This window comes from Callorhinchus milii, unplaced genomic scaffold (assembly GCF_018977255.1).
Source record: "Callorhinchus milii isolate IMCB2004 unplaced genomic scaffold, IMCB_Cmil_1.0 Scaffold2, whole genome shotgun sequence".
Taxonomy (NCBI): domain Eukaryota; kingdom Metazoa; phylum Chordata; class Chondrichthyes; order Chimaeriformes; family Callorhinchidae; genus Callorhinchus; species Callorhinchus milii.
This window is the reverse complement of record NW_024704743.1, coordinates 37,232,258-37,260,156: the sequence shown is the minus strand read 5'-3', so window position 1 is coordinate 37,260,156 and position 27,899 is coordinate 37,232,258. Positions and strand designations below refer to the sequence as shown.

General features: G+C 47.0%; 1 protein-coding gene across 1 annotated transcript; it reads right to left on the bottom strand.

Moving 5' to 3' along the window:
* Nucleotides 1-1,069: 1,069 nt before the first annotated feature.
* Nucleotides 1,070-26,949, bottom strand: limd1a (LIM domains containing 1a). Its single transcript, XM_042346506.1, has 10 exons — nt 26,664-26,949; nt 25,819-26,379; nt 25,485-25,683; nt 17,794-17,895; nt 13,325-13,392; nt 12,309-12,371; nt 11,258-11,388; nt 7,380-7,431; nt 5,009-5,077; nt 1,070-2,241 (listed from the first exon to the last, which is right to left on the bottom strand). The coding sequence occupies exons 1-10, from the start codon at nt 26,895-26,897 to the stop codon at nt 2,107-2,109; spliced, it is 1,614 nt and encodes a 537-aa protein (XP_042202440.1). The 5' UTR covers nt 26,898-26,949; the 3' UTR covers nt 1,070-2,106.
* Nucleotides 26,950-27,899: the final 950 nt, after the last annotated feature.

The following is a 27,899-nucleotide window of genomic DNA, read 5'->3' as shown; positions in this document are numbered from 1 at the left end:
CCACCACTGACGACAACAACTTGCATTTATACGTGCCCTTCATGCAGGATAACAGCTTGGGAATGTACCTCCTTCCCTTAAATGAAATAAATGTAAAATTCCATACCTCAAGAGGTGACTTTCACTGACGGGGAGGGGGTAGGTCTCCGAGACACTATCCTGTGTGAAGGGCACTTTATAAACTCAAGTTGCATAGGACAAAGAGATCATTCAAAAGACTCGAACACGATTCTGTCATCACCTGGAAAATTCCGACCAAAAGCTGTAATCCAGTTCATTTGAGCATTTCCAGCTGCTTCATAGTGACTGAGCACACTATTGACCATGCCCTAATATTGACCAGTTTGTACCTTGGGCCTCATCTTCAAGGAACAAGACCCTTCCAGTCAAATGAGAGGAAACTTTCAACGCATTAGTCTGGATACAAACCCAATGCCCCAGACGTGAAAGGACAGATAAACCACTGAGCCTCTTGAACACCCAACTTTGGAATGTTTTAATTACCAGCTACAACTCCCTGTCTGTCCTGCCCGAGGTCCACACACACACATTGCAGCACTCCCATCTATTGCCCTATGAGATCAAGCAACTCAATCAATGTGGATCAAGATCCACGTTTGGACAGTCAATTGGTGACCAGGTGTCTTTACCCATTGGAACTATAAGCTACAGGTCCTAGTGGGTCAAGGCATCTGTTCAGCAATTAACTGTCCAGGTTTGGATCTTGATCTGCATTGACAGAATTGCTTGATCTCACCTGGGCAACAGATGGAAGTGCTACAATTGGCTTAGTTGGTGGGGGCATTGCTATTCAGAGGCCTCCAGCTGGAAGAGGCATGTGTACGTGGACCTTGGGTGAGGACAGGCAGGGTGGTACAGGGCTGTAGTGCTCCCTGGGGATGAACTGCCAATGCAAACTGGCTGCTGAGGCTCACACAAATAATGGCCACATGAGTAATGGTCCCACAGAAATAGAACTGGATCCCAGTAGAAAGAAAAAGTCATCAAAGCAACTTCAAGAGAGGGAAGAAAAACTGGCAGAAAAAAATTATGACCTACAGTAAATTGATCACATGTATTTTTGTTGTATTATCTGTTTCACAAAGTGGTGCTTGTGTCAGCGGCTCAGCTCACAACATATATATGGGTTAGTTGGTGAGAACCAGACAGTGTCTGAAACATCTATGTGAATCAACCCTTTCATTTACAATACTGTACTATCTCTGTGTAAAGATAATGGTTTTCATAGATGATGGATGCTATGTTCTGGCGCGCTGACACAAAATTCTTGGCTCTCAAAGATCACGTGATGAGAGTGAAGTGTATCCGGGATGTCCAAGATCGGATCATTCAGCACTGGCAACAGCCGTTGATTTGTTGATCCGTGAGAGAGTTTTGTGGCTCGAAATTCCTTGCAGTCTCAAAATTTTAAGATCATATGATGGTTTGGAAAATCCTCAAATTCGGTCTTAGTTTGGAAGCTGTTTTTTTCACAATTTTTTTTAGGGTAATGCGAGAAATCCGACTCCCAAATCCAGAAATGTAAACATTTTCCAAAATGCTGCACAAGCTTAAATTTTCAAACAATAGTTTTAAGGCTAAGATCATGAGCGATTTCAGGTCCCCGGTTCCAGTCATGAGTGATTTATGTGCTACTCCCATGCGTGACCTTTCTTCATGGATTTCTTTCTTCTGTAAAGTTCATTCAGTCAAAGTTTCTTTATTACAGGTCTTGTGAGTCTCCGAAAGACTCACTAATAATGTCAGAAGCTTCACACACAAGTCTGCCTTTAAATACACTTTGGAGGCCTGTTGTGGCTTAACGCAGTCACCAAACAAAGTCACGCTTTGGTGGTGTTTAGAATTCAGTAAAATAGCGTTTCACAGCACGTTTTGTTTAAATAAAAATATGCTCCATTTCACTACTCGGCAGTAGCTGAAGGCTTCCCCATTCCAGGCCGCTCTTCTCCAGCACCTGAACAGAGCTCTGTGCAAAACAGTCACTCAAACCCCAGGCATCATTGGGGTCTCTATGGCCCTCAGTGTCCTAAGGGTGGCTTCAATATTGAAGTGGATCAGGCCTGCACTAGCCACCTGTGGGAGCGGCTAATATTTCGGATGGTAAATGGAGCTAGGCATCCCATTGTCAATGTGTTTGAGGTGGCAGGCATGGCAAAGCAAGTGTCCATCCAGCGGGAAGCAACGGTGACCCTCCTCATCATTCAGCTCCATGCCACATTCCTGGAAAGAGAGAGAACGATGACATCCAGAGACCCAAGCTGGGGGTTGGGATTAGGGAGGGTAGAGGTAGGAGAGTGCCGAAGACCCGGTGGAAGTGGAGGGATTTTAGACGGGCCTTGAAGGAGGCAAGGGGGGGAGCGAGGCGAATGGACTGTGGGATGGAGTTCCAGAGGGTGAGAGCAGAGAGGCTGAAGGCCTGACCTCCAATGGTGGGGCTGGCCGGACGGGGAACATGGAGCGGGCCGGAGAGTGCTGAGCAGGGAGAGCGGACAGATCAGTATAGAGTTAGCAACAACTTGCATTTATATAGCGCCCTTCACCCGGGGTAGCGTCCCAGAGAGCTTGACAATGGTGGAATCTAACAATGAGCCAGCGGGAGAGGGACAAGGTTTTCTGCTGTGTTAGTTGCGGTGTACGGACGGAGGTGGGCAATCAGCCAGGGGAGTTTTGATTGTGCTTACCTATGAACGTAAGCAAGATTAAAAAGGAAGGTCTTTAGGCGGGTTTGAAAGAGGGGTAGGCAGGGGGGCAAGGCGAAAGTTGAAGGAGAGAGTTCCAGACCTTCAGGGCGTAGAGGCTGATGGCCAAAGGCCCTGCCAATGGTGGAGCGGAGGGGACGAGAAACAAACAGGAGGCCGAAGCCAAGCGGAGTCAGCGGGATGTGGAGTGGGGGTAAGCAGATTGGATAGGGAGGGAGGTGCGAGGGAATGAAGGGATTTGAAAACAAGTGAGCAGATCTTGAAGTTGATCCGTTCGTCAATTGGGAGCCAGTGGAGTCTGGCTAGGGCTGGTGTAATGGGGGTATGGAGTTTTGTGTGGGTGAGTATCCGCGTGGAGTTTTTAATTGAATGTTGTGTATTGTGGAGCTGGGGAAACCAGCAAGGAGGGCATCGGAATAGTTCAGCCAGGAAGTGACAAAGGCATGGATGAAGTTTTCTGCTGCGTTAGTTGTGATGTATGGACGGAGGCGGGCAATGTGATGGAGATCATATTGCAGGTCACAGAGATAGGGAAGAGAAGTGTAGACAGGATACAAAGTTAACTGACTACTAGAGCAGGTCACAGGAAATCAGCATGCCATTCTGTGGTGAGCTCACTGCACTGACGTCAGCAACTAAATATATCTCCCTATATATCGCAGACCGATAAAAAAGGCAGGAATAAGGTGGTAACAACAACTTGGATTTATATAACGCCCTCCACGCCGAACGGCGTCTCAGAGCGCTTCACAATAACGGATCCCAGGGCCGAAAGGGACTTTACTGAATGTGTGCAAGAAAGATGTCCTACTTCAGCCAAGTGGACAAAAAGCTAATTAAGCCCATATTATAATTCACCTTCACCCACCTTCCCCCTCTGTGGAACTGTCGCCACCCCTCTCCCTTCTCTGTGTGGTAGCCTCCTGACTCCCCTATTAACAAGCAGTCCTCACACGATAGCATTATTGCTGAGAATAGTCAGTTGTGGAATGCAGTGATGTTGGCCAATTGCCAACTGGATATTTGTATCAAACATCGTCTCAGATCATCTCAAAAGCCACACCCGACTTAATACAGACCGGTTCACAGACTGAACTGGTGAGCTTTCTGCTCTCAAGGTGACGCGCAAAGCCTACTTTTTGAAATGCATAATGAATTCTGTAGCTGTAGCAACGATGGGGAAAGCATTGGAAGGAAATATGGTGCGGGTACACACCGGATTTCCTTTGTCATTTGTTAAACATTGATATTCTCTTTAGTATTTTCTCTTTAGTTCCGTTTGTGTTCGGGACGAGGGATAATATGTCTTTATTGAGTGATAACATTCTGCTGGCATCACCCCCACCAGCTCTCTTGAAGACCCCTCAGTTTCCCCCNACCCACAATGGATCCCACTGTTCTTGCCATTTTCTCCAGCTCTTCCTCCTGTGCCCTGACCTAATTTACTCTGCGTCCCCTCCCTCCCTCTATGTCCTCACTTAATCCCCCCTCCACCATACACAGCTTTCTACAAAGATATAAGACAGAGATCAGGAATGGAGCCAACGAGACAAAGGGACTGTGGGATGGAGTTCCAAAGGGTGGGAGCCGAGAGGCTGAAGGCCCGACACCGATTGGTGAGTTGGGCCGGACAGGGAACCTGGAGCAGGAAGGAGCCCGCTGAGCGGAGGAGGTGTCCAGCTCAGTATGGAGTTAGCAGCTCATAGAGGTAGTGAGGAGAAGTGTAGACAAGATAAAAAGTGAATCCACACACACAGGGCCATGTTAAACCAGGTATATGACACATATAAACCACGTGCACAGAGGGAAACTTAAGTGCTGTAATCGTGTCATTAACCAACGACGACAAAATTACATTTATATGGCACTTTTCACGTAGAAAAAACAATGAAAAAGATTTATTGCTCAATTCAAAACTAATCTTTTCATTAGGTTGTTAAATGATATAATTAAGACCACCTGCTTTTCCCTCACAGGCCCAAGGTTTACACATGGAGCAAAATACACATGGTGCACAACAGACACCAGACAGGTTCAGCATGGAAAGGAAAAGCTAGTGAAGTGAGTGCTAAAGTTACACACACTTAAACTAAGGCAAAATGCCCTCACTAAATAATAGTGTGTTGAAAATACACAGATATCATTGTTTGCCAAGAGACTACTATTTATGAAGACAGAAATAGCGGATATTAAAATGATCAGAGAGCATGCATTCCCCAAATCTAAGGCATTTAAACATTCATTTATGAGGCCTTTGTTCTATTACCTCTTTAAATGCAGTGACCTACCTCACACTGATAGCATTCCACGTGGTAGTCCTTATCCATGGAAACAACGCGAATTGTTTCATCAGAACCCTAAAGAAACACAGACAATTACTTTATTGCTAAGTCACACTTGTCATCTCTTATTGCGATACTGATCCTGGCCAAGAGGGGAGAAAGCGGGACCTGTTTGTGGCTTCCAGCAGTGGCACTGGTCAGCTAGGAGATGTGTGAAAGCAACCCCAAAACAGGGAATCGCCCACCAATCTGACACTGATGTTTAACAAATGACAAAGGAAATCCAGTGTGCACCTGCACCATATTTCCCATGCTTTCCCCATCGTTCCTCAGATGAGAAGGTTACAGAAAATCTAGTTTCCTCCTTGATCCTCACTGCTACTGGCTGTTGACACACATTTTCCTTGAGCCTGAACATGAAGGAGAACATTTAGGCCTGAATCTGTGCCTGCATTCAATCACCCCATCCACATGAAGTCAATGGATGCTGGCAACATTCTTGGAATTCCTGACCAAAATCCCAAATAGTTTTAGAATTTTGTTGACCAGTTTACCAGACGCATTGATGGAAGGCTCAGTATTAACTTATTGAGATGGGAAACAGTTTACAAACAAATTCTAAAAGCTAGTCCCTCATATTTTGCCAGCAGTAAATTGTAGACTTCAGTAAATAAGGTGATATATTAATCAGGCAACTCTAGGCCTAGACAATGAATTAAATGAATAAACTCTAAAACTTGTCCAAAAATTAAATCAATATTTCTCATGAATACATTATTCAGTAAAATCCCAAACTATTCAATACATGAATTAATAAACTACAGAATTACAGAAAATATTATACAATTAGCCCACAGAACTAGTCGATAAATGAATCAGTAAACACTACAACAACAACTTGCACTTATATAGCGCCTCCCACACAGGGTAGCGTCTCAGAGCACCTAACAGTGGCGAAGCCTGACTCCGAGGAAGGGGGAGGCAGCCGTAAGCACGGTCGAACAGGAAAGTCTTCAGGCGGGACTTGAAAGAGGGGAGAGAGTGGGGGCAAGGCAGAGATTGAAGGAGAGAGTTTTGGGGCGTAGCAGCTGAAAGTGTGACCTCTGATGGTGGGGCGGAGGGTGCGAGGGACGAGCAGGAGGCTGGTGCCTCCTACAACCAGTCAATAAAATATTCAGTAAATTGTGGAAATTAGACACTGTAAAATCAGTAATTGTTTAGTTTTGCGCAATTGTGTACAAGTTGGGAGAATGAGATGTTCCAAACCCAGAGATATTTAGCAAATTAGCAAATCTTTTGGTTAGCAAATCTTTTGACAACTTGTAATACGTGAAGACAATGATTTTTCCCACCTCACAATGACTCCCAAATAAGTCAGAAAACAATCTGACACCATGATGTGATTCTGCTCAATGTCATTCATTAAGTGACAGGAGCCACATGCTGAGTGAGGACTGCTCTATGCAGTCTGTACGACAGCCAATAATAATAATATTTTTTGCATTTGTCCTTCACCTCATGAGGACTGTCTCAAAATGCTCCGCAAGATTTCACTGTCAAATGGTGTGACTGCATACCTTGTAGCCAAGAAATGCATTGCAAAGGATTTTAAATTCCTTCATGTTTATTTACGGATTCCTTCAGGTATATCATGCACAGGTTTAATTCCTGAATGTATGCCAGAATTTGTTATCAAATGTTATGCATTTCCCTGCTGTCAACAAACTAATCTGATATCACAAACTAAGGCAAAACATGTTCCTTATGTTACCTGTCAAACCAGATGGATCAGCAACACAATCGTTCAGCTGACTCAATACAGCACAAATGTTGCCAATAAAAGATTCAGGAGTCTAGCATTTTCTGGGGTAGAGTTACACGTAGCGCCAGTAGACCCCAGTGATTATACTTTACCCAATACTCCAATAGTGAAAGTTAGCAGAATGTTCGCTTGTGTTTATGGGACATTACTGAGCACACATTGCCTGCAGTGTTTGCCTACAAATGCACAGCCACTACACTTTACAATATATCCTGTGAAGCACTTAATATGTCCTCCTGACATGGAAATACAAAGATTATTATTATATTAAAGGGGAGGTTAGAAAACATATCTTTACGCAGAGGATGGTTGAAATGTGGAATTCATAATTTATTTCAAAATGAATTGGATAGAAGCTTGAAGTAGTGGTGCCTGTATATTTAAAGGGTATGAGGAGTGAGCAGTTGTGTCTGGTAAATTAGCCAAATTATAAACTCTTGAACGGGACTTGGGCATACGTCTGATTTAGGCAATTATAAGGTTTATACAGATCAGACTTATGGCAAGTTTTACTGTAATTAATGAATCTTATTAACCCCCCCCCGTAATACTGACCTCGGTTGGCAGGATGGCCTGACCACACGCTGCACACTTTGGAGCCAACACTCTGAAAGAGAAAACATGTTAAAAGTGCTATATGTCACACAACCATAAGCTTCCACACACATCACAAAGCCCACCATACACTGGGAACTCTTCAGCTCACTTTGTTCAAAGGAGCTCATTCCATACATTTTCCAGATTAGATGAACACTGTACAGGGTCAGTAATCACTGAAAACATCATGTACAACAACATGCAGCATTCACTTGGCCAAACAAGAACCAATTCAGTTTTGTAACAGAACCTTTCCTTGAAATGCAACCTATAGCATGAAAACAACTCAAAGTGCTTCACAAATAATTCCTATGAAGTTTAATGACTGTGTATTTGAGGGAAAATGTGGCAGCCAATTTGTTCAAAACAAGGACCCACAAACAGCCATGAAGTGAATGACCAATGAATTTCTAGGATTGTTGGTCAGACACCAGGAGAAACTCCCTTATCTTTGTTACTAGTGCCATGGGATCTTTAACATCTACGAAGAACAGGCAGATGGGACATCAGTTTAACATCTCGTTCAAAGGACGCGCCTCCGACAATGCAGCAGTCCACTGAAGTGGCGGCCTACAATGACGAGCTCAAACACCCGAGCTCAAACTTGAACCAATAATCCTGTGACCCAGAGGTGAGCAAGCTACCATCTGAGCCAGGCTGACACCAGAGTCTAGTGAAGTCACACGTTGGCCACAGTTCCTGACGAGAATAATAATAATAATCCTTGCATTTTGTTTTGCGCTTTTCATGTCTTCTAGATGTCTCAAAGCGCTTCACAGAATATGCTGTAAAGTGAATTGACCGTATATTTGTGGGCGAAACGCGGCAGCCAATTGCACACAGCAGTGTCCCACAAACAGTCGTGGATTGAAGTGATCAATTTATTATTTTTTTCTTGAGAGATTATTATTATAAGGAAACTTGCCCAAGGTTTCATCCTGCTGGGAATCAAACAGAGGTCTCTCGATTGAGAGGCGAGCGCTCTAACCACTGAGCTACAGGACTCCACAAATATTCAAAGGATTTCTAAAATAGGCACAAAAAAGAGATCTTTTCTCTATCCCAAAAGTCGATGGATGCACCTCTGATAATTCAGCACTCACTAGACATTTCACTGGACTGTCAGTCTAGACTGTTAATCTCAAGACCCAATATTGGGCTTTGAGCTCACAACCTTATAACCCTGAAGTGAGGGAGGAGCAATTCCAACTGAGCCACACTGGCATCCTAAAATATTAGAAAATCAGCACTATTTAAACATTCCATTGACCAAAGCAGTTGTTTTCTTTAAAATAGGCAAGACACATTAAATGACTAAGAGCCTGAACAACAAAGTCAATAACAAAAATCATTGTCACATCTTAGGGACATCGATCAGATCCACTGGCATATCAAAGACTGCCACATTTCATTTGGTTGTCTGTCTGGTGAAGGAACAATATTATTGTAGCTTGTATATGCATTAAATTTAATTAGCTTACATACTTTTCAAGTTCTGAAGCAGAGATACATTTATAACATTTATGACAAGACACTGCTGAGGGAAGACAGTTGTGATTCAAAGCATTTTTTAACACTTCAAGCTTGTTTTTTTTTCTTAAATCATTTTAAGGGGTGTTAGGCTGTAGCCTGAGCTGCCCGTTAATGCTATTTTGTCACAGCAGCAACTTATTTTCACGGGCTTCACACAGGTGCAAAGAATAATCTTACTTCTCGTGCTTGTTTTCTATCTGCTGTAACACGTGGCACCTCTGTGTGGAAAACTAATGTCTGTGTCTGGACCTATAAACACTGCCAGTTTAATTAACAAGCGCACTGCTGGGCTTGACACAATGGAAAATTCTGCCTTAGCTTTTTTGGAAAGTTACGGCATAATTTTTAAAAAATGCTCCCCGGCCAGTTTCTGATGAAAAGCAGGTGTTGTCACTGAGATGCCATCCTGGTGTATTCACTGAAGAGTCTCTGGCCCCTTTCCCAGTTCTCACAGATCCTCTGAGCTGTTGCAACGTCATTCACTACTCTACAGGTTCCAACATTTTCAACCAGAAAACAGGAGCAATGATCACTAAAAAGCCTAATGGTGCTGAATGCTCCGAGCCTCAGTGAAAGAGCAGCCAGGACAACACAGCCTTGTATATACTGTATCACTCTGAAGGCCAAAACTTCATCCTACCTTTCTTTTTCAGAAAGGGCATCAGATGTAGGGGAAAAATCCATCAGCTCCAACCCAGTAACACTTGCTGGAAGAGGTGTTGTGGGACTTTGGTTTACACCCGGAATTCGACTCAGCTATGATGCCCTGCTCTGCTTTGGGGATAAACAGCTCACCTACATTCAACGGCGAGGCTCTGAGGTAAATAATGGCATTCAGGTAATATACCAGAGGGTGACTGGCATCCACCCACGGAAAAGTCACCCAGCAAGAGTCCGAACCAACATGATTATTGGGGTTAAAAAGAGCAGTGGAAGTAAGGCTTTGTCACAGGGAAAAAGGGATCTCAGGACCTAAGTGCAAATCCCCACCCATCGCCATGCACCACTGAGTGAGTTCCTCTGGGTTGAAGTCACACTCATGGATTTATCCCCAGGAGAAGCTATTTCCTTCACATCCCCAAGAGCCTTTTCTGGCACGTCAGTCTCATCGTCATTTTCCCGAACGTGTCGTTTTTTTTCCAAATGCTTAATAATAATCCTGCCATTTGGTATAGCGCCTTATCACTTCGTTGAGATGTCTCAAAGCGCTTCACAGAATATATTGCAAAGTGGATTTGACTGTGTATTTTGTGGGTAAAACACATCGAGTGTCAAAACAAAGCTAGAACCGTGCTGTCACCTTCAGTGTCCACACAGAGAGACACACAACTTCCTGGTCATTGGGAGCAGGGACAGCGGCATTTAGCCATGAAACAGTCACCTGAAGTAATCCTGGAGATGGGCCACACAACCACAGCAATAACTCAGACTGTGAAGCAGGCAGGAACCAGCTAACAAACAAAGCACAATGTAATTAATGAGCAAGCTGAGAGCTGGGCTCAGCCGTCCTGTGCTGTAATCCATGCCAGTCAGTTAATAATTGAATAGCTTCAGCTCACCTAAGGGATGAGAACTCAACATTCCTGACACTGACCCCAATACTCAAGATCCCCGTTTAATGGCCTGAATAATGGAAACTCCTCCAACATCTTTAATGGTAAATGGTCTGACAGTGATGACGCACAACAGGCATCTCATCCACCCGTCTCACTTTACACCATCAAAGAATGCTGGCCACCCTGAGCACAGCTAATATCTTAAGGAGAAACAGCTGGATGAGAGGAAGGAGACTACAGAGGTCTAAAAGACCTTAGATATAAGCCTCAAGACAGTCGTCATAAAGTTTAAGGTCGTGCCCAATTTATGAAAATTCTTACAACAATTCAAGATTCTTCTGGTCTTAATTTGAAGTTGTTTTTTCTGCAGTTATGAATTCCACTTTATAACTCAATTTAAGAATTTTCCAAACATTCTCCACGATCTTAAATGTTAACGCAATGATCTTAACATTAGGACTGAGATGCAGAAATAATGTCCATCCATAAACAAATGTCTGTAGCATCGAAACATCTCAATAGAGCTTCCCTCCCTTTCTTCCCACTCTCAGTATACAACCCTGTCACCGTAAAGCTTTCCCAGACATTAGCCAAGTGAACGGCTACATAAATGCTATTTAAGTAGAAATGGTGCTGTACGGACATATAAAAAGTGTACGGACTATTTGTGTAGACTAACACGCTGCCCATTTTTCACCCAGCAAGATCCTGTGTGTTACTAGCACTGAACGAGAGAGATAGGCTTACTTGTGGTAATCCCTTATGCAGTAGATCTTATTCTCTGTATCTACAGTGAACGGGACTCCATCCAGACACTCGTTGCATTCAACGCATCGGAAACATCCAGGGTGATATGACTTGCCCAAGGCTTGGAGAATCTAATGTGGACAAAAGGCATCAGTGAGGAGGAATGGCCCAGAGCGCTATACCATAAGGGAACGTGCGCAACCCTCAACCTCAGAGCATTCTTTAAGCAACTAGTTATAATAATCACATAACAATCCTTGCATTGATATAGCGCCTTTCACATCGCCTTCTGGAGGTGTTTCACAGGATTTACAGTAAAGTGTAGTTACTGTCTATATAAATGCAAGTTTTTGTTGTATTTTGTAGGTCACGCCTATACCTGCTATACCAAGCTGTGGGTGTCTGAAGTGCTTTTTCCTCTGCAAGCAGTCCCCTCCACTGGGGATCAATCTCTGGCACAGTTTATGTTCAAAACTCCAACCAGGTTCGGCTGATCATTCAAAAGGGGAATGGAACACACGTCTGAGCAGTAAAACCATTAAGGGAAAGAGCTGGTACGTGAATCAACTGGGATATTTAAAAGGTTACTTGGTAATACTTGATACTTAATAAGGAAGGTTATTAAGAAAAATGGGAAGGAATGTGGAATAATGGGATTAAAGATCTGCCACGTTCTAATAAACTAATGGCACAGGCTCGATGGGCTGAATGGCCTCCTCCTGTACCTGCGCTCAGGAATTCAACTGTCATATAAGGCTGGCAAAACAAACAAGTCTATGCAATAGCCACACTGTGTCCATTGGAGTGGTCACCCAGAAATGGAACTGCAGATTGTGTCCACTCTTATGTCTGGAATGACTGGATGGGGTATTTAAGCTGCACATCCCCCAGGTGAGGAACTGGGGTTGGCAGTTGTGGAAGCCATGAAGTGAGGAATTAAGGGCATGACAGAAGGAGTGCAGGAGGAGAACATTAAACAGTATTGGTGAAGAGGCAGTTAAACACCCAGGGATAGCATACAACTCAGCCTGAGGTGTTCTGCAGCACTCACCATCTCCATTATCAGGTGCCCACAAGCAAAGCATTTGTCAGCGGATTGCTGGAAGCCAGAGTACTGTGGAGAAAAAGAGAGATAAGAGTGTGAGCAGGAGAGGAGAGAGATTCACTTAAGATACCACTGATCTGCTTATAGTCAACACAAGGTGACAATGGGATGTGTATTTAGATTGTTTAAAGATTTAGTTTCCCATCCCAGAGACTCATTCCTCCAAAAACGTCACCTTCTATCTTGAGCCATAGTGTGCGATTAATTAATTACTCTGAATCTGGGTTGATTGACAGCAGTGTGATTTCCCCCGGACCCGTAAGAATCTTGCGTTTTTATAGCACCCAAAACTTCAACATGTTCATAAGGGGTTCATAAACCCTTCAGAATAATTATTAGTGACTATATTCTGTTTCAAACGTGGCTGCACAGCAATGTCCCTGAAACTGGCATAAGATAAATGACCAACTAATCTGGAGCACAGCTGGTCAGGACAAACTCACTTCTCGCTTTTCGAATAGCACCACGGAGACCTTTAACAACCACCTGAACAGGCGGACAGGATCTGGGTTTGAAAGCCTCATCTGACGAATGGCACCTTTGACAATACAGTGCTCCCCCAGTATTGCATTGGAGCGTCAACCTAAATTGTGAGCTCAAAGTGCCGACAGCTATTCTGAGGAAGGAAATTAAATGGATGGACAGGGGAGGGGGATTACTTCACTCCCACCCTCAACTCGTTCAAGGTCCATTTCAAGATCTACCTCTTTAAACACACTTTGATCCCACCCCACTTGGCTCCCACCTCCAGCTAGGGTGCCCAGGCACTACTGTTAAGCACTATGGGACTTCCTCCCGATGTGAAAGGTGCTATATAAATGTAAACTAGTACTGTGTTGTACTAAAAGCACTGGATGAACCCAAGAGGATGCGTGGTGGTGCCCTCTTCCCAAAGACACCAGCGACATTGTTGATTGTGTGGAGTGAACCAGGGCAGGTCACAGCACAGAAATCACGCTCACCAGAAAATCCTCCTCACAATAAACTTTTCCGTTGACAAAGTAGAACGCTTTCCCACGCAATCTTCTACCTGCGGAGAACAAGCAACAAATTAAATATGCTGTTTTCATTCACAAAAAGTGAAGGAACTATTCATTCCCATGACTAAAAACACAAAACAACAACAAATTACACTTGTATAGCGCTCTTCACTTCGGAAAAATATCCTAGGGCGCTTGACTATGAGCATAAAGTCCTGACTTAAGGCTTCAGCTTACAATCTTCTGCCCCAGTAGTGAGAGTGCTACCAACTGAGCCAGGCCAACACCAAAAGTAATAATAATAATAATCCTTGCATTTGATATAGCGCTTTTCACATCTTCTAGACGTCCCAAAGCGCTTCACAGAATCTACTGTAAAGTGAATTGACTGTATATTTGTGGGCGAACATACTTCGAGAGAGGAGAAGGAACAGAGGATCAAGTTAACTCCAACTATGCAAATGCTGCTGAGAGCAACTCCTTTGGGAAACTGTTGGCTTTATGGTGGTCTCTGCAGCGTGACCACTGGCATGAGCCCACTGAGAGGCGTAATTATCTGTATACAACACCTAACAGCATTAGAGAATGCACAAACCTCCCGCTCACTACAAGGCAGATGTAGAACTCAGTTACATGTGGAGCACTGATCAGTGACAACTTGCACTTATATAGTACCCTTTACGCAGGGTAACGTCTCAGAACGCTTAACAGTGGCGGAGCCTGAATCCGAGCCGCGGGTGGAGGTGACCATAATCATGGTCGAAAAGGAAGGTTTTCAGACGAGACTTGAAAAAGGGGAGAGGGGAGGTAAGGCAGAGGGATTGAGGGAGAGTGTTCCAGAGTTTTGGGGTGTAGTGGCTGAAAGCGGGACTTCCAATGGTGGAGCGAGTATGTGAGGGACAAGTAAGAGGCCGGTGCTAGTTGAGCGGAGGCACCGGGTGGTGAATTGGGAAGTGAGGCGGTCGGAGAGGTAGGGAGGGGTCAGGGAGTGAATGGATTTGAGCACAAGTGTTACGATCTTCAAGTCGATCCGCTCGGTGATGGGGAACCAGTGGAGCCTGGCTGGAACTGGTGAGATGGGGTTATGGAGATTTGCCAGGTCAACAGTCCGCCAAATAAAATTGGTCATTCACTTCATGACTTTTTGTGGGACATTGCTGTGCGGAAATTGACTGCTGCGACCTTCAACGAAGTGCAGAGTTACTGCACTTCACACTAAAATCCTGTGAAGTGCGTTGGGATGTCCTCCTGACATGAAAGGTGCTGCATCAAATGCAAGAATTATTATGATTAAAGTGCGAGGAATTGTGGGGTTAATAAAACCTCAGTTACCGTGGGAAAGGGATTGATTCCCGTCAGTTTCAGATCACCGAGAGGATACTTTGAATATGGAACTTGGGCCCCAGTTGGACAGCCTTGCGATTGCTAATTTTAACCAGAAAAACGCAGCTGATCCCACTTGTACTGGACTGTAGTAATCTCCCTTCGTTGGACTGGTATTAACATTCCAGAACGTTCCACACTCATCGAGTGGGGGTGGGCCGACGAATGTCTGGCTGACAACGCAAGGAGTGGAATCCAAACGTCCCCAGAGACTGGGCTGGAGCAGCTGACTTGTATAATAAGGCCTCACTCAGACTGGGACTATTTTCTCAGTTTTAAACTCGACAATAATGCATCAAACTCTCACAGCAGAGTTGGGTCTGTGTCCTTTCTGCCGGTCGGGCTGTGCCAAGCAACAATCTCCTGGTTTAGAGAGTCTGGAGGCAACTGGCTAGGCTTGGACTCCCATAGTCCATTCCTCCTCCACAACCTACTCCCTCCCCCCACCCCAACATGGTCATCCCACACAAATCTGCTGTTTAACTCAGCCGCGGGCTTCTTCCACTCCTGCTTAGAAGATCTCAGAGAGCCTCGCCTACAGTTCACCCTTTCCCCTCTGCCCCTCCCATGCAAACTCCGCTCTGCACCCCCCTACCCCACCACCCAGTACTGAGAGATCAAAAAGTGTCACAGCACCAAGCCGCCGGGCACAAGACACAGTGGGTTGGAACTTCCCAGACTCTCGCCCCAGGAACAATGTGAAACTCTGTATAACCTACATACATTTGCGTATTTATGTTTCTATCTGTCGGTCTGTGAATCTGCAGAAACAATATGACAACTAATTCTATTTATATAGCAACTTTCATGTTGGGAGGATGTCCCAAGATGTTGGGTAATAAAAGGTTTGCACCCGAGTGTGGGCTAGAGTCAGGAGGGCAAGGGGGTTGGCAAGATGACCAAAGGCATGGTCAAAGAGGAAGGTCTTGAGAAGGAAAGGGAGGGAGCAAGGCGGCGGCTTGGGGATCGAATTCCAGAGAGTGGGAGACAGAAAGGCTAAAGGGACATGGAGCAGCCCAGTACCTGCTGAGCGGAGGGAGTGAAAAGGTTGGTAGGGTTTTAGGAGATCAAAGAGGTATTAGGGAGGAGCAAGACTGTGGAGGGCTTTAAAAGTGAGGACAAGGATTTTAAACTGGATCGTCTGGGGGATAAGGAGCCAGTGAAGCTGGGCGAGGCTGGGTGGGGGTGATCAGCTCACAGAGCTTAATGCAGATAATACTTGATGGGTAACAGCACTAATTTATCCTCGCACCTGCCCACCCACTGTCAGTCAGCACTGGGAAGAGCAGCCCCAGCGGAGGGGAATATGTTTGCTCCGCAACAAAAATAAGCTTTTGACTCAGTGACTAACTGTTGCAACATTTAAAAAAAGAGCCAGGTCACCATTCAATAACAAAAAGCAACTTGCACTTACATAGTGCCCCTCACACAGCGTAGCATCCCAGAGCACTTATAATAATCCTTGCATTTGATATAGAGCCTTATCAAGTCTTCGAGACGTCTTCGAGAATATACTGTAAAGTGAATTGATTGTATATTTTGTGGGCAAAACTCGGCAGCCAATTGCGCACAGCAGTGTCCCACAAACAGTCGTGGAATGAATGACCAATTTATTATTTATTTATTGAGACAGTGGTGGAGCACAACGCCGAGCCGGAGGGAAAGGGAGGTGACCTTAAGCACAGTCGAAGAGGAAGGTCTCAGATGCCACCTGAAGATGGGGAAGGAAGGGGCAATGCGGAGGGATAGATAGAGGAAGAGTGTTCCAGAGTTTCGGGGCATGGTGGTTGAAAGTGCGGCCATTGATGGTGGAACAGAGGGCACGAGGAACAAGCAGGAGGCCAGAGCCATTCAAGGAAACACATTCAAGTAACCCCTATACTCAGAAGTCGTGGCCTAACATTCAGATGCTAGTAGTTGAAAACTGCAGGTGACAGACAACACGAAGAATGGAACAGCAGAGGAAGTCCTGCTCCCCCGCCCACTTTATTTAAAGCTAGCAGCCTGCTCTTTAAATAGACCCTGCATTATGCAAACAGATGCTCAGGGTCTAAAACCAACATTGCGTTTCCTGAAGTACTGTATAACTCAGTGCCCCAGCTCAGGTCCCCCCTGCTCCACAACGACACTGTGCATTTGAGCAGAGGCTTTGGAGTCAGAAACCTACTTCTGTTGAAGGTTACACTGAGCATTGCAAGCAAACAAATTCTCACGCAACCCTCGGCAGCCAATAAAAAAAATCAACCAATCCACACCTCCAATCAATCAATACTTTGGCTGCCGCGTTCGCCCACAACTATACAGTCAATTCGCTTTACAGTGTGTTCTGTGAAGCGCTTTGGGACGTCCTCCCGACGTGAAAAGCGCTATATCAAATGCAAGGATTATTATTATTATTAATATGGTATAATAATAATCCTTACATTTGATATAACGCCTTTCACATTGGGAGGATGTCCCAAAACACTTCACAGGATTTACTATGAAGTGCAGTGACTGTGTGTTTTGTGGGCAAATGTGACAGCCAATTTTGCTCACGACAATGTCTCACAAAAAGCTGTGAAGTGAATGGTTAATGTTATTTTGTGGGGATTGATGCCAGCACACCAGGAGAAACACCCTTTTCTTTTCGAATAGTGCCTTGGGATTTTTAACAAGGCAGACGGGACGTCAGTTTAACACCTCATCTGAAGGGCGGCACCTCCACAATGCAGCACACCCCCAGCACTGCATTGGAGCATCAACCTGGACTCAATGAGTTCCAGTCCCAACATGGGGCTTCAACCGACAACCATCTGACTGAGAGATGAGAGTGCGACCACTAACCAAGTTGTAAACGAGGCGCAAAATAAATGGAAATTCCTGGCTCACCAGGTTACTGCTGACGTCATTTTATGCGTGCTTGATGCATAAAATAGCTCCCAGCGTAACATGGAGCGTAATAATGTGCAGAGAGCCAAGCACTCCACGACGGACACCATGGACTCAAGACATCCACTGTGTCCTGTGCTCCCAGCTCCTCCTGCCCAAGACCAGGTGGACGCGATGCATGTAGAAATGTTACTTACTGCAGGCGCTGCAGGTGAAGCAGGCATCGTGGTACAGGTTCCCCATGGCCTGGCAGGCCTGGTGTGCTCCATGCACCGCTTTGCTGCATTTCACACAAGTCCCTGGAAGAAGAAAACAGACGGAGGTTAGTTAACGTCTTTAGATCAGCCGCAGTCTGCACGCAAAGATCCCCAATCACAGCAGGCCCAGCAGCACCACTCACAGATCTAAGTTTGTGATATTTGGAAAGCAGATTTGCTGAGTATATCGGAAACTGTTCCGATGCGCGAGATTCACAAGACACCTTGCTCGGGAATCCCAAAGGCAGAAAAAGTGCGGAGAGCAAACATGCTCACTCGCTACAAGCTCTGTCGGCTTTCAGGATCAGCTGTTTGGCGAATCAACTGATCATACCATGGATGATAATAATAATAATCCTTGCATTTGATATAGCACTTTTCACGTCAGGAGGACGTCCCAAAGCGCTTCACAAAACACACTGTAAAGTGAATTGACTGTATATTTGTGGGCGAACGATAATATTGTACAGAGAGCCAAGAACTTCACAACGCCCAGAGTTAAGGCAAAAAATCCAGTTTATGAATATACCATTTTTATTTATCAGTTAAAATATACAACTAACTCACAGAGAGAGAGGCCTCAGCCAGAGGGGTGGAGAGGTACTAACATTTCTGACCTGCTGAGTGTTCCCAGCGACTTCTGTTTTTGTTTTAATATTTCTGTGTTGCAAGGACATATTTCGCCATTAAATTATCTCCTCGGATAATCCACTGAATAAACATATGAAGAAAGGCTCTCCAAATAATGACAGAAACGCTTTCAAAGCGACCTTCAGACAGAGGTTTGGCCCATAGCTGACCTGCTCTGGAAAGATTTATAACGCTCTTAGCACAATTTGGGAGCGTGAAGGTGAGAAGATCGTCCACTGGGGCCCTGTGATGCGGTTAGTTTATCGTCACAACACTTTACAAAGGATCTTGATGGTTTTCCAGAGATCCCTGAGTGGAGAAGGATTCCCTGACACAACTGGGGGGGTGGTAGTACTCCTTCTCCAATCATGCTACTTTATGAGAGAAAGCCTGTCCTCTGTAAGCTTGCACCAAAGCCACGCAGACACCACACACCAAACACACACGGTGCCTGCAGCATGGAGGGAGAGGACAGGTTGGTGAAGCAACCTACTCCAATCAGCAACTTCAAACTTAAAAGGTTGTAAAAGCAAAGAACAACTCCTTGGTTGTATAAATGAAAATTCTTTCCATCTTACCTCCCAATACAACACTGGTTTTGATTTAAAATACTTCCTTTGCTACAGCATGGGAGTGGAGATGCTGAGCAGTAGCAGCTTTCTGTAGGGTAAAGCGTGCTGAATCCTGAGAATAATATTGACTCCAAGTTAATGAAGCCCTGACACAGAGCACTAACTGCTAATGTGATGGGGTGACTGTTAATATGTACCCCCATTGCCCTCTGTCTTTCTCTGCTCCTCTGTTGTGTTTAACTGGAAGCAGGAAGGAAACAAAAAAGGTGGAGGTGCAGAAAATCCCGCTGTCACCACATTTCCCCTTAAGTTGTCCTGCGCTCTCCACTCACACCAACTCCAGCACAGAACACGCGTCTGCGGCAACAGCGAGAGGCAGGGTTAAAAGCCTATAATTAATCTTCAAAACCACAGGAGAGAAATACACGCAAGGGCGGATCCTGCTGGAATGCTAGCGTCTACTGACCTCACCCCTCCTCGGGGCTTTTCTCACTAGTTAAAAATGACACAGGACTTCACAGTGTCAGAAACACACCCATCTAGAACAACCGCTGTGCCAAAATGGGGAGGGGGAAGAGAGAGAATGAGGGGGGGGGGGGGGGGGGGTTGCTTCACAGTTGGTTTGTTTGGACAGCTGTGCCAATGCTGAGTGTGGAATCTGCATTCACGGACAAAACAAAGAGATCAGTATGTACAATAGGGCTGCACCTTCAGCTACGAAGTTTGTATAGCCATGGTCAGCACGTTTGCCAATTAGCTCATCCCTCTCACAATGCAGCCTTTGCCCAGACCCTGGACCCTGAACCTTGAAGTCAATGACCTAATTCTAAAGCTGCCCATTAGCTCCCGAGAGAGATAGGGCTTGAAATCAATGCTTTGCTGCAGATCTTATTCAAGAGTTGTTTAAAACAATTCCAAAGTCCTGTGTGTAATGCTGGCACACATCTGGATGCAAATGCCCCCCAAGGAACACTGCAGAGGTTATCTTCATCTAAAAATAGAACGACTCTCATGAAACAATACACAATAACTTCAAATTCCCAACCAGACCCGAGTCTCCGGAACAAATCTCACTCAAGAACCTATTGTTGCTGTTTATCTCCAATGGCTAATGCACCATGTGGTTTGGTACTGGTTCAGGGGAAGAAGGAAAACCTCTGAAAGGACAAACACTGCCTATCCAATCCCACAATGTATCAGATGCAGGTTGAGAGCTTTAAAGTGTGGGTTGGGGTTACTGCTGGAGTCTTAACCTTAACCTGCTGGAGTCTCAACTTACTTTGCCATTGAATTGCACTTGCTTGTAAGTTTCCTCCCCCTTGTCCAGCGAGGGCCACTCTTCCACCTTAGGGCTTTGGTTTGCAGGGTTAATAGGAGTCAAGTGGGAAGAATCTCTTCATCCAGCGACTGGTCTGCCCTTGCAAGCCATGCCATTGAACCAAGCGGTCTGTTCTGTTATTAACATTATCCTGGAGTACCCGGCTCAACAATCAGACTACCAGGACCACCACAGAGGGAAATGTAGGAGAACTTGCATTCACATCCCACACCTCGCCCGCCCCACCATTGGTGGGTGGGCCTTCGGCCACTCTGCCCCCACCCTCTGGAACCTGTCCCTTCCCTTTGCTCTGCAGGCACGCCCCCGCCATGCCTGCTTCACTACCAGTGATCAGGCCTAACCTAATCTTAATTAACCTCACCCTTAATCAGGGAGAAATGGATGGAGCCCAGGATCTGTGTTCTCAAACTCAGCTTGTGAACCCTGGACTGGTGAAGCAGCTGCTGCAAAACACTTTATTGTGGAGGTGGACACGTTACACATTGACACACAAGGTGCTGAACGGTCAGTCAACCAGCGGTCAGCATCGACCCATTGTGTGTGCCATCAAATGTCCCAGCAACTCTCTTTGAAGTATATAACTAATAAATGAATTGGCAGCTCATTCAAGCACTGATCATGAACAGAACAAAGCCCAAATATTCAATTAACTATTTCAACAGGAACAGACGATTGTCTTTTCTGCGGGTGTCCTGATGTGCTAGGATCGCACCAGGCACCTCGAGGGTCAGTTGATATACCTCCAGCGTACATGTTACTGGGTTCAACCTTTCCTTCAGGGATTTTAGATCTAGTACTGTAATAACCTTGCATTTGATGGGTTGCCTGAACAGCCTGATGACACGTCCTTTAGACGAGGTTTCATAATAAAGTGTCGTGACCATGTATTTTTGTAGGCAATTTACTATGAAGTGTAGTGACTTTGTTTTGTGTAAGCAAAGTCCAGCAAAAACAACCATGAAAAGGGCTGGTAGAGAAATAAAGCAACAAAAAGTGAGAAAACTTCACGTTATATAATTTGATGAACACCAACTTAATTATATAGCACCCTTCATACAGGACAGCACATATCAGATTCATTGGGCATTTCATTTACCACTACGGAGGTGAGACTTCCTTACACATTGCATGACTGTTTAGATATTAATTTTAAGGTATAACTTTGAAGCCTCCTTTTTCTATAGTTCTTAAAATAATAATAATTAATAATAATAGTAGAGTAAATCTAGACTAGGTGGTATTTCTATCCCTATGTGAACAATCCACACTCCCCAAGCTCTTTAACCAATCTTAAAAAACATTTCTTCAGTACAAATGATCTGTAATTGTCTCTGCAATTGTTTTTTAAAAGAACACTTACTGGGAATTCAGTATCTGGATAAATAATAAGATATAACATGCATTTTCACTGTCTCACACCGCAGGCCGCCAAAACCCTCATACACGCATTAATAACATACAGGCTTGACTATGCAAACTCCTTGCTTGTCGGCCTCCCCAACCCCTCCCTCCATAGGCGCAGATTATCCAGAACTCTGCAGCCTGTGTCCTCTCAAACACCAGGCTCCGTTACCCTATCACCCCATCCTCACCCGACTTCACTGGCTTCCCATCACACAGAGATACAGTTCAAGATCCTGGTCCTCACCTCCTGGTCCTCACCTTCAAAACGCTCCAGCCTTACTCCCCTCTACCTCTCCGACCTTCTAATCCCCTACCATCCTGCTTGCTCCTTCCGCTCAGCGCGTTCCGGGCTGCTTCACGCCCCACACCTCGCCCACCCCACCATTGGCGGGCGGGCCTTCGGCCACTCTAAACTAAACACCTCCTTCAAGGTCCATCTCAAGACTTTCCTTTTTGACTATGTCTTTGGCCATATTCCTATTTCCACTCCCTCTACCCTCCAACCTTCTCGATTCCAACCCCAAGCTCGGGTGCAAATCCCTAACTGCTTATCTCCTTGGGATGTCCTCTTGACGTGAAAGGCTCTATACAAATACAATTTGTTGTTGTAAATCAAGCTAGCCTGTTTGCGCAGGACCAACTAAGACATTTTGATTCTCACTAAGTTCAACAAATCTTAATTCCTTCAAAAGAGGTATCGTCCTTTGGGTGAGACATTAAACCCTTCTGCCTGTTCAGATGGGTGCTAAAAATCCCACAAACTATTTGAAAAGAGAAGGGAGTTTCTCCCGCTGCCCTGGCTAATAATCCTCCAGATAACATTGGTCATTCACTGCAGCTACAAGGCATTGCTCAGCACAAACTGGCTGCCACGTTCACCAATAAAATGGAGTCATTACACAGAAACCCGAAGCACTTTTGAGATGTTCTCGCCATAATAGACACAAAATTCTTATTACTAAAATCAAATTACAAGTGTTACTATTCTAAAATTCCTTAAAAAAAATTAGTCGCTTCAATCCACGACTGTTTGCGGGACACTGCTGTGCGCAATTGGCTGCCGCGTTTCACCCACAAAATATAGTCAATTCACTTTACAGTATATTCAGTGAAGTCTCAATGATGTGATAAGATGCTATATCAAATCTAAGGATTTTTGTTATTATTATTACGACTCTACCTTCGGGATTTCTCTTTCATTACCACTTTGCTTCAGTACCTCTCACCCTGTCTTAACCACTAAAAGCACATCTCTTTAACTGTGCCTTAACATCTTTAAATCTCTTATTTCCTCTGCTCAGTGTCCACATTTCGAAACTCCTCGAGACGTTCTTTTACATAAATGGTGGTCGTTGAATGCAAATTTTTGATTTTATTTTTTAAGAAAAATATGTTTGCATTCAGCGTTGAGGCGCAAAATATCAGAGCTGGAGAATGGAAATAGTTTCCATTGCAGGCCCCAGGGTTAGCATGAAGCAGTCCCTGGCCAAATTTAGTACGACCAGTGCAGCACTCTCTGCTCTGCTTCCATCTTAAAAGAAAATCTCCACTGCATCACTGTCTCCCAGTCCATTAATATTCCTCAGTCAGCACTAAATTAGCTCTTTTCAGACAGAATATCACTTATAATAGTCCTTACATTTGGCATAGCGCCTTTCATATCAGGAAGACGTCACAAAGCACTTCACAGGATTTGCTGAAAAGTGCAGTGAATGTGTGTTTTGTGGACAAACACATTTGAGCCTTATCTGCTCCTGGGTTTGGGAGGGGGAGAATCAGCCGGGGTTCTGCTCCTGACTGCTATCTGGAGACCCTTCCTGCAAGGTGTACGAGTGTGCAGGTCAGATGAGCACAGAATGTCATGGCTCACATGTTCAAATACCATGCCAATGCTAGCACATGAAGAAAACGTAGTGGAGAGATGCTGGTGTCTGTGAAACGAAATCCAGTAGAAAAAAAATCTTCGGGAGAGGAAAGGGGGGTAAATAAATTCTCCTTATGTTTGATATTGTGCGCTTTTCACATTGGGAGGGCAACCACAACAAATTGCATTTATATAACGCCTTTCATGTCGGGACAACGTCCCAAAGGACATCTCAAAGCACTTCACAGGATACACTGTTAAGTGACGTGACTTATGTTTTAGTAGGTAGGTAGAAAATTGGAGGCAATAAATGGCAGAAAGGGGTGATAATAATTATGACGCAGGAGCGAAAATAACAGTTAACAAAGACAAGATCACTGAAGTTTTCTGGGTTAATAACCATCCCTGCTTCACATCATTTAGCTCAGTAACTACTCAAAGAAATTAGTCAGCTCAGATCACCACTGCTCATCTTATGTCAACAGCAATCAAGACAGTAAAAATAAAGTGATCTCTCATAATAATAAAAGGATCTTTCATAACAACAGTATTGATTTTTTTAAACAAAATAGTCACTGATAACCAGATTCTATCTTTAACCTAAACTGTTCACGAAGGGCATGAGATCATTGGGTACTGGTGACATCAGAGTATTGGTTAAGTACTGACTGGCATTTACTCCGCACTTTATAATCCTTGTAATAACAATCCTTGCATTTGATGTAGTACCTTATCACTTTGTTGTGTCTCATAGCCCTTCACAGAATACGCTGTAAAGTGAATAATTGACTATATGTTTTGAGAGCTTAACACAAATAACACACAGCAATGTCAAACAAACAGTGGAGGATTGAGTGACCAAATTATTATTTTTTTAAGTGAAAGGCTGAGGGTACTTATTATCCCTTTAACGAGACAACATGTGAAATTCACTTGAACCGCAAGACTAATTCTAAAGATCTGCACAACTTTGCGTGGAGTGATCCGGAAGGGATCTGGTTCGAGTCGGTCAGCAGAGACAGACAACAGGACCTGTTTAAACAAGTGCACCTGAGGCGAGGCGACCCTCCCCTCCCCAAGCCCACCCCACCCCAGGTCCGTGCGCTCTCCGCACGGCGGCCCGACACCTGATTCCGCATTACAATAAGCATTTGTGAGGGGCAAAGAAGGCTTTGAGGTCCATCCAGTTTGACCTTCCACCATCCAAACAGTGGGATGGTCCTGCCCCAAACTATATAGCGTATCTCCAGACATTATGTGGAGTCCTGTAGCTCAGTGGTTCGAGCACTCGCTTTGCAAGTGAGAGACCTGAGTTCAATTCCAGGCAGAGGGCGAAACCTTGGGCAACTTTCCTTACTCCACACAGAGCCTAATAATAATCCCTCCAAAACCAAAACAATAATAAATTGGTCATTTTCAATCCACGACTGTTTGTGGGACATTGCTGTGCGCAATCGGCTGCCGCGTTCGCCCACAAACACACAGTCAAATTCGCTTTGCGGTGTGTTCTGTGAAGCGCTTCGGGACGTAACTCCCGACGTGAAAAGCGCGAGATCAAAATGCAAGGATTATTATTATTATTATTATAATTTCCTAATGGGAAATCCATCCAACTCGGTTCTGGAAAGAAGCGGCACAACTTTCCGCTCTCCCACCATCCGGGGTGGGGTGGGTGGGGGGGGGGGGGTCCTGTTGCATTTACACCGACATCAAAACACTGTGTGGGGGGGGAGAGGGAGAGGGAGAGAGAGGGGGGGGGTGGTGCAGAGATGGTGCAGAGACCCCCCCACCCCACCCCCCGGGATCCCGACCGCTTCCTTACCGAAGTACTCCGCCTTGGGATGCGCGTCCATTTCCTGCTCCAGGCGCTCGGTCAGAGCCTCCAGTTTTAACTCGGCCGAGCTCGGGCCCGGGTCCCTCTGCCCGAGGGGGTGGCAGGGCAGGCGGACCCGGGGCTCCCGGGGGCTGCCGCCCGCCGCACGGACACCGCAGTCCGGCGGCGGCTGCTGCTGCTGCTGTTGCTGGAGGGAGAGGGAGAGGGAGAGGGAGCGGGAGGGGGCGGAGGCGGAGGCTCGGCAGAGGTGGGTCTGCCCCGGGCTGTGGGGCCCGGGCTCCCCCCGGCGAGGCGAGGCGGCTTCTCCCGCTCCGGCGGCGACCGACGGCGGCGGCGGCCCGGACCGGTTGGGCGGAGGGTCTGGAGCTGCGGAGAGGGGCGGAGAGCGCCGGGTTGGCTGTGGCTGTGGCGGCGGTCTCTGGTCAGAGCTGCCGCCGGGGGTCCGGGGGTCTCTGGGGCTGGCGGCGGGGACAGCATCGAGGGGGCCCGGGGCCGGGCCCGCGGGCTCACACAGCCCGAGGCTGGCGCGGGGGCTGCCCGGGCTGGAGCGGTGCTGCTGCCGGTGGTCGCTGGGGCTGGGGCTGGGGGGCGCCTGGTCGGGGGAGATCAGGCGGGGCCCGGGCCCGGGCCCGGGGTGAGGGTGAGGGAGGTCTCCCTGAGCTGACGGCTCGGCTCGGGTCGGGCTCGAGGGCGGCGGCGGCGGCGGCGGCGGTTCGCAGCGACCGAGCGCTCGGTCTCTGCTCCCGGAGCTCTCGCCGTCGCTCTCGCAACCGCTCCCGTCGCCGCAGCGCGGGTTCAGGCTCGGGCTCGGGCTCAGGCTCGGGCTGACGTCTCGGGGGTAGTACCCGCCGCCTGCGGGGGGCCGCGGGAGATCGGGCAGCCGCTGATGGAGGGGCGGCGGCGGCGGGGGCGGCGGGGGGGTGTGAAGGGTGGGAGAGGAGGAGGCGGCGGCGGGCGGGTTGGACGCGGCCGATCCGCGCACCGGCGGCTTGGTGGCCGCCGCCTGCCCGCCGAGCAGGAGGAGGAGGTGGTGCTGGTGGGGTGCGAGCGCGGCTCTGTCGGCCGAGGGGAGGCAGTCGGGGTCGCCGCCGCCGCCGCCGCCGCCGCCGTCGCCGTTCATCCCGCGAAAGCCGGAGCCGGGTTCGCCGCCGCCGCCGCCGCCATCACCATCACCATCTCCTCCGGGTGCTGCTGGTGCTGCTGGTGCCGGTGCTGGTGGTGCTGCTGCTGCTGCAGGTGGATCCTGTTCATCTTGGAGGCGAACACCCGCCTGGTCTCCTCGAACTCGGGCTTGCAGGCCTCCTGCCTCACTCGGAACAGCCCATCCTTGGACGCCTCGTACATGTTCAGGTCTTCGATAAATTTACTCGCTTCCACTCCCAGGTCTTCGTATTTATCCATTTTAAATAGATATATATAAATATATATATATCAATATATTTGGTGTATATATATATATTTGGTGTATATATATATATATATTTGGTGTATATATATATATATATATTTGGTGTATATATATATATGTGTGTGTTTGGGAGAGAGAGAGAGAGAGAGAACTTCACTTTGACGGCGGAGGAGCGAAGCAAAACAGCTTCCAGTGGAAAGTTCACCCGCTCACAAAAAGTTTCCCGGGTCTCCGCTCCCGGGACATCGAGACGACGGGGCCACACACACGGCCAAGTGACGATGCGAGAGAGGGGGGAGAAGTACTCCTGGTCCGCCGGGGGGTGGGGGTGGGAGGAGGAGGAGGAGGGGAGGGTCGCCCCCACTCGAGGGGGAACCCGCCGGCGCGGCAGCAAAGGGAAGGAGAACTCCACGCCCCGAGGGTCGGGTTGATCTGAGTCAGTGACACTCACTCACTCACTCACTCACTGACTGACTCGGTGCCGCCGACAGACTCCGAGCAGCGATTTAAACCGCCGCCGCCGCCGGTGATGGGTCTGTGACACCGGGTCCCCCCTCACACCGCCTCACACCCCCCACCAGTCACAGCGCCGCCCCTCCGCAGAGAGAGGCGTCTCTCACTCTTCCACAGTGAAGTCAAATCGGTCGTCCGTTCGTTTGTTCTCGAGCAACAATGGGGCCGCGCGACACGGCCCCACCCCGGGGGGGGGGAGAGGGGGAGGGGAGAGGGGGGGAGGGAGAGGGGAGAGGAGGGGGGGAGAGAAGGGAGAGAGGAGAGGGGGGGAGGGGAGAGAGGAGAGGAGGGGGGAGAGGAGAGGGAGGGGGAGAGGGAGAGGGGGAGAGGGGGGAGAGAGGGGGGAGGGGGGGAGGGGGGAGAGAGGAGGAGGGGGGAGAGAGGAGGAGGGGGGAGAGAGGAGAGGGGGGGGAGAGAGGGGAGGGGGGGAGAGGGGGGGAGAGAGGAGGGAGGGAGGGGAGGAGGGGGGGAAGAGGGGAGGG

Coding starts and splice junctions, on each gene's coding strand:
- limd1a (XM_042346506.1), bottom strand. CDS start 26,897: ATGGATAAATACGAAGACCTGGGAGTGGAAGCGAGTAAATTTATCGAA. Junction 25,684..25,818: donor CCGGGCCGCCGCCGCCGTCG/GTCGCCGCCGGA, acceptor CTCTCCCTCCAG/CAACAGCAGCAGCAGCAGCC. Junction 12,372..13,324: donor ATTGTGAGGAGGATTTTCTG/GTGAGCGTGATT, acceptor TTTTCTCCACAG/TACTCTGGCTTCCAGCAATC.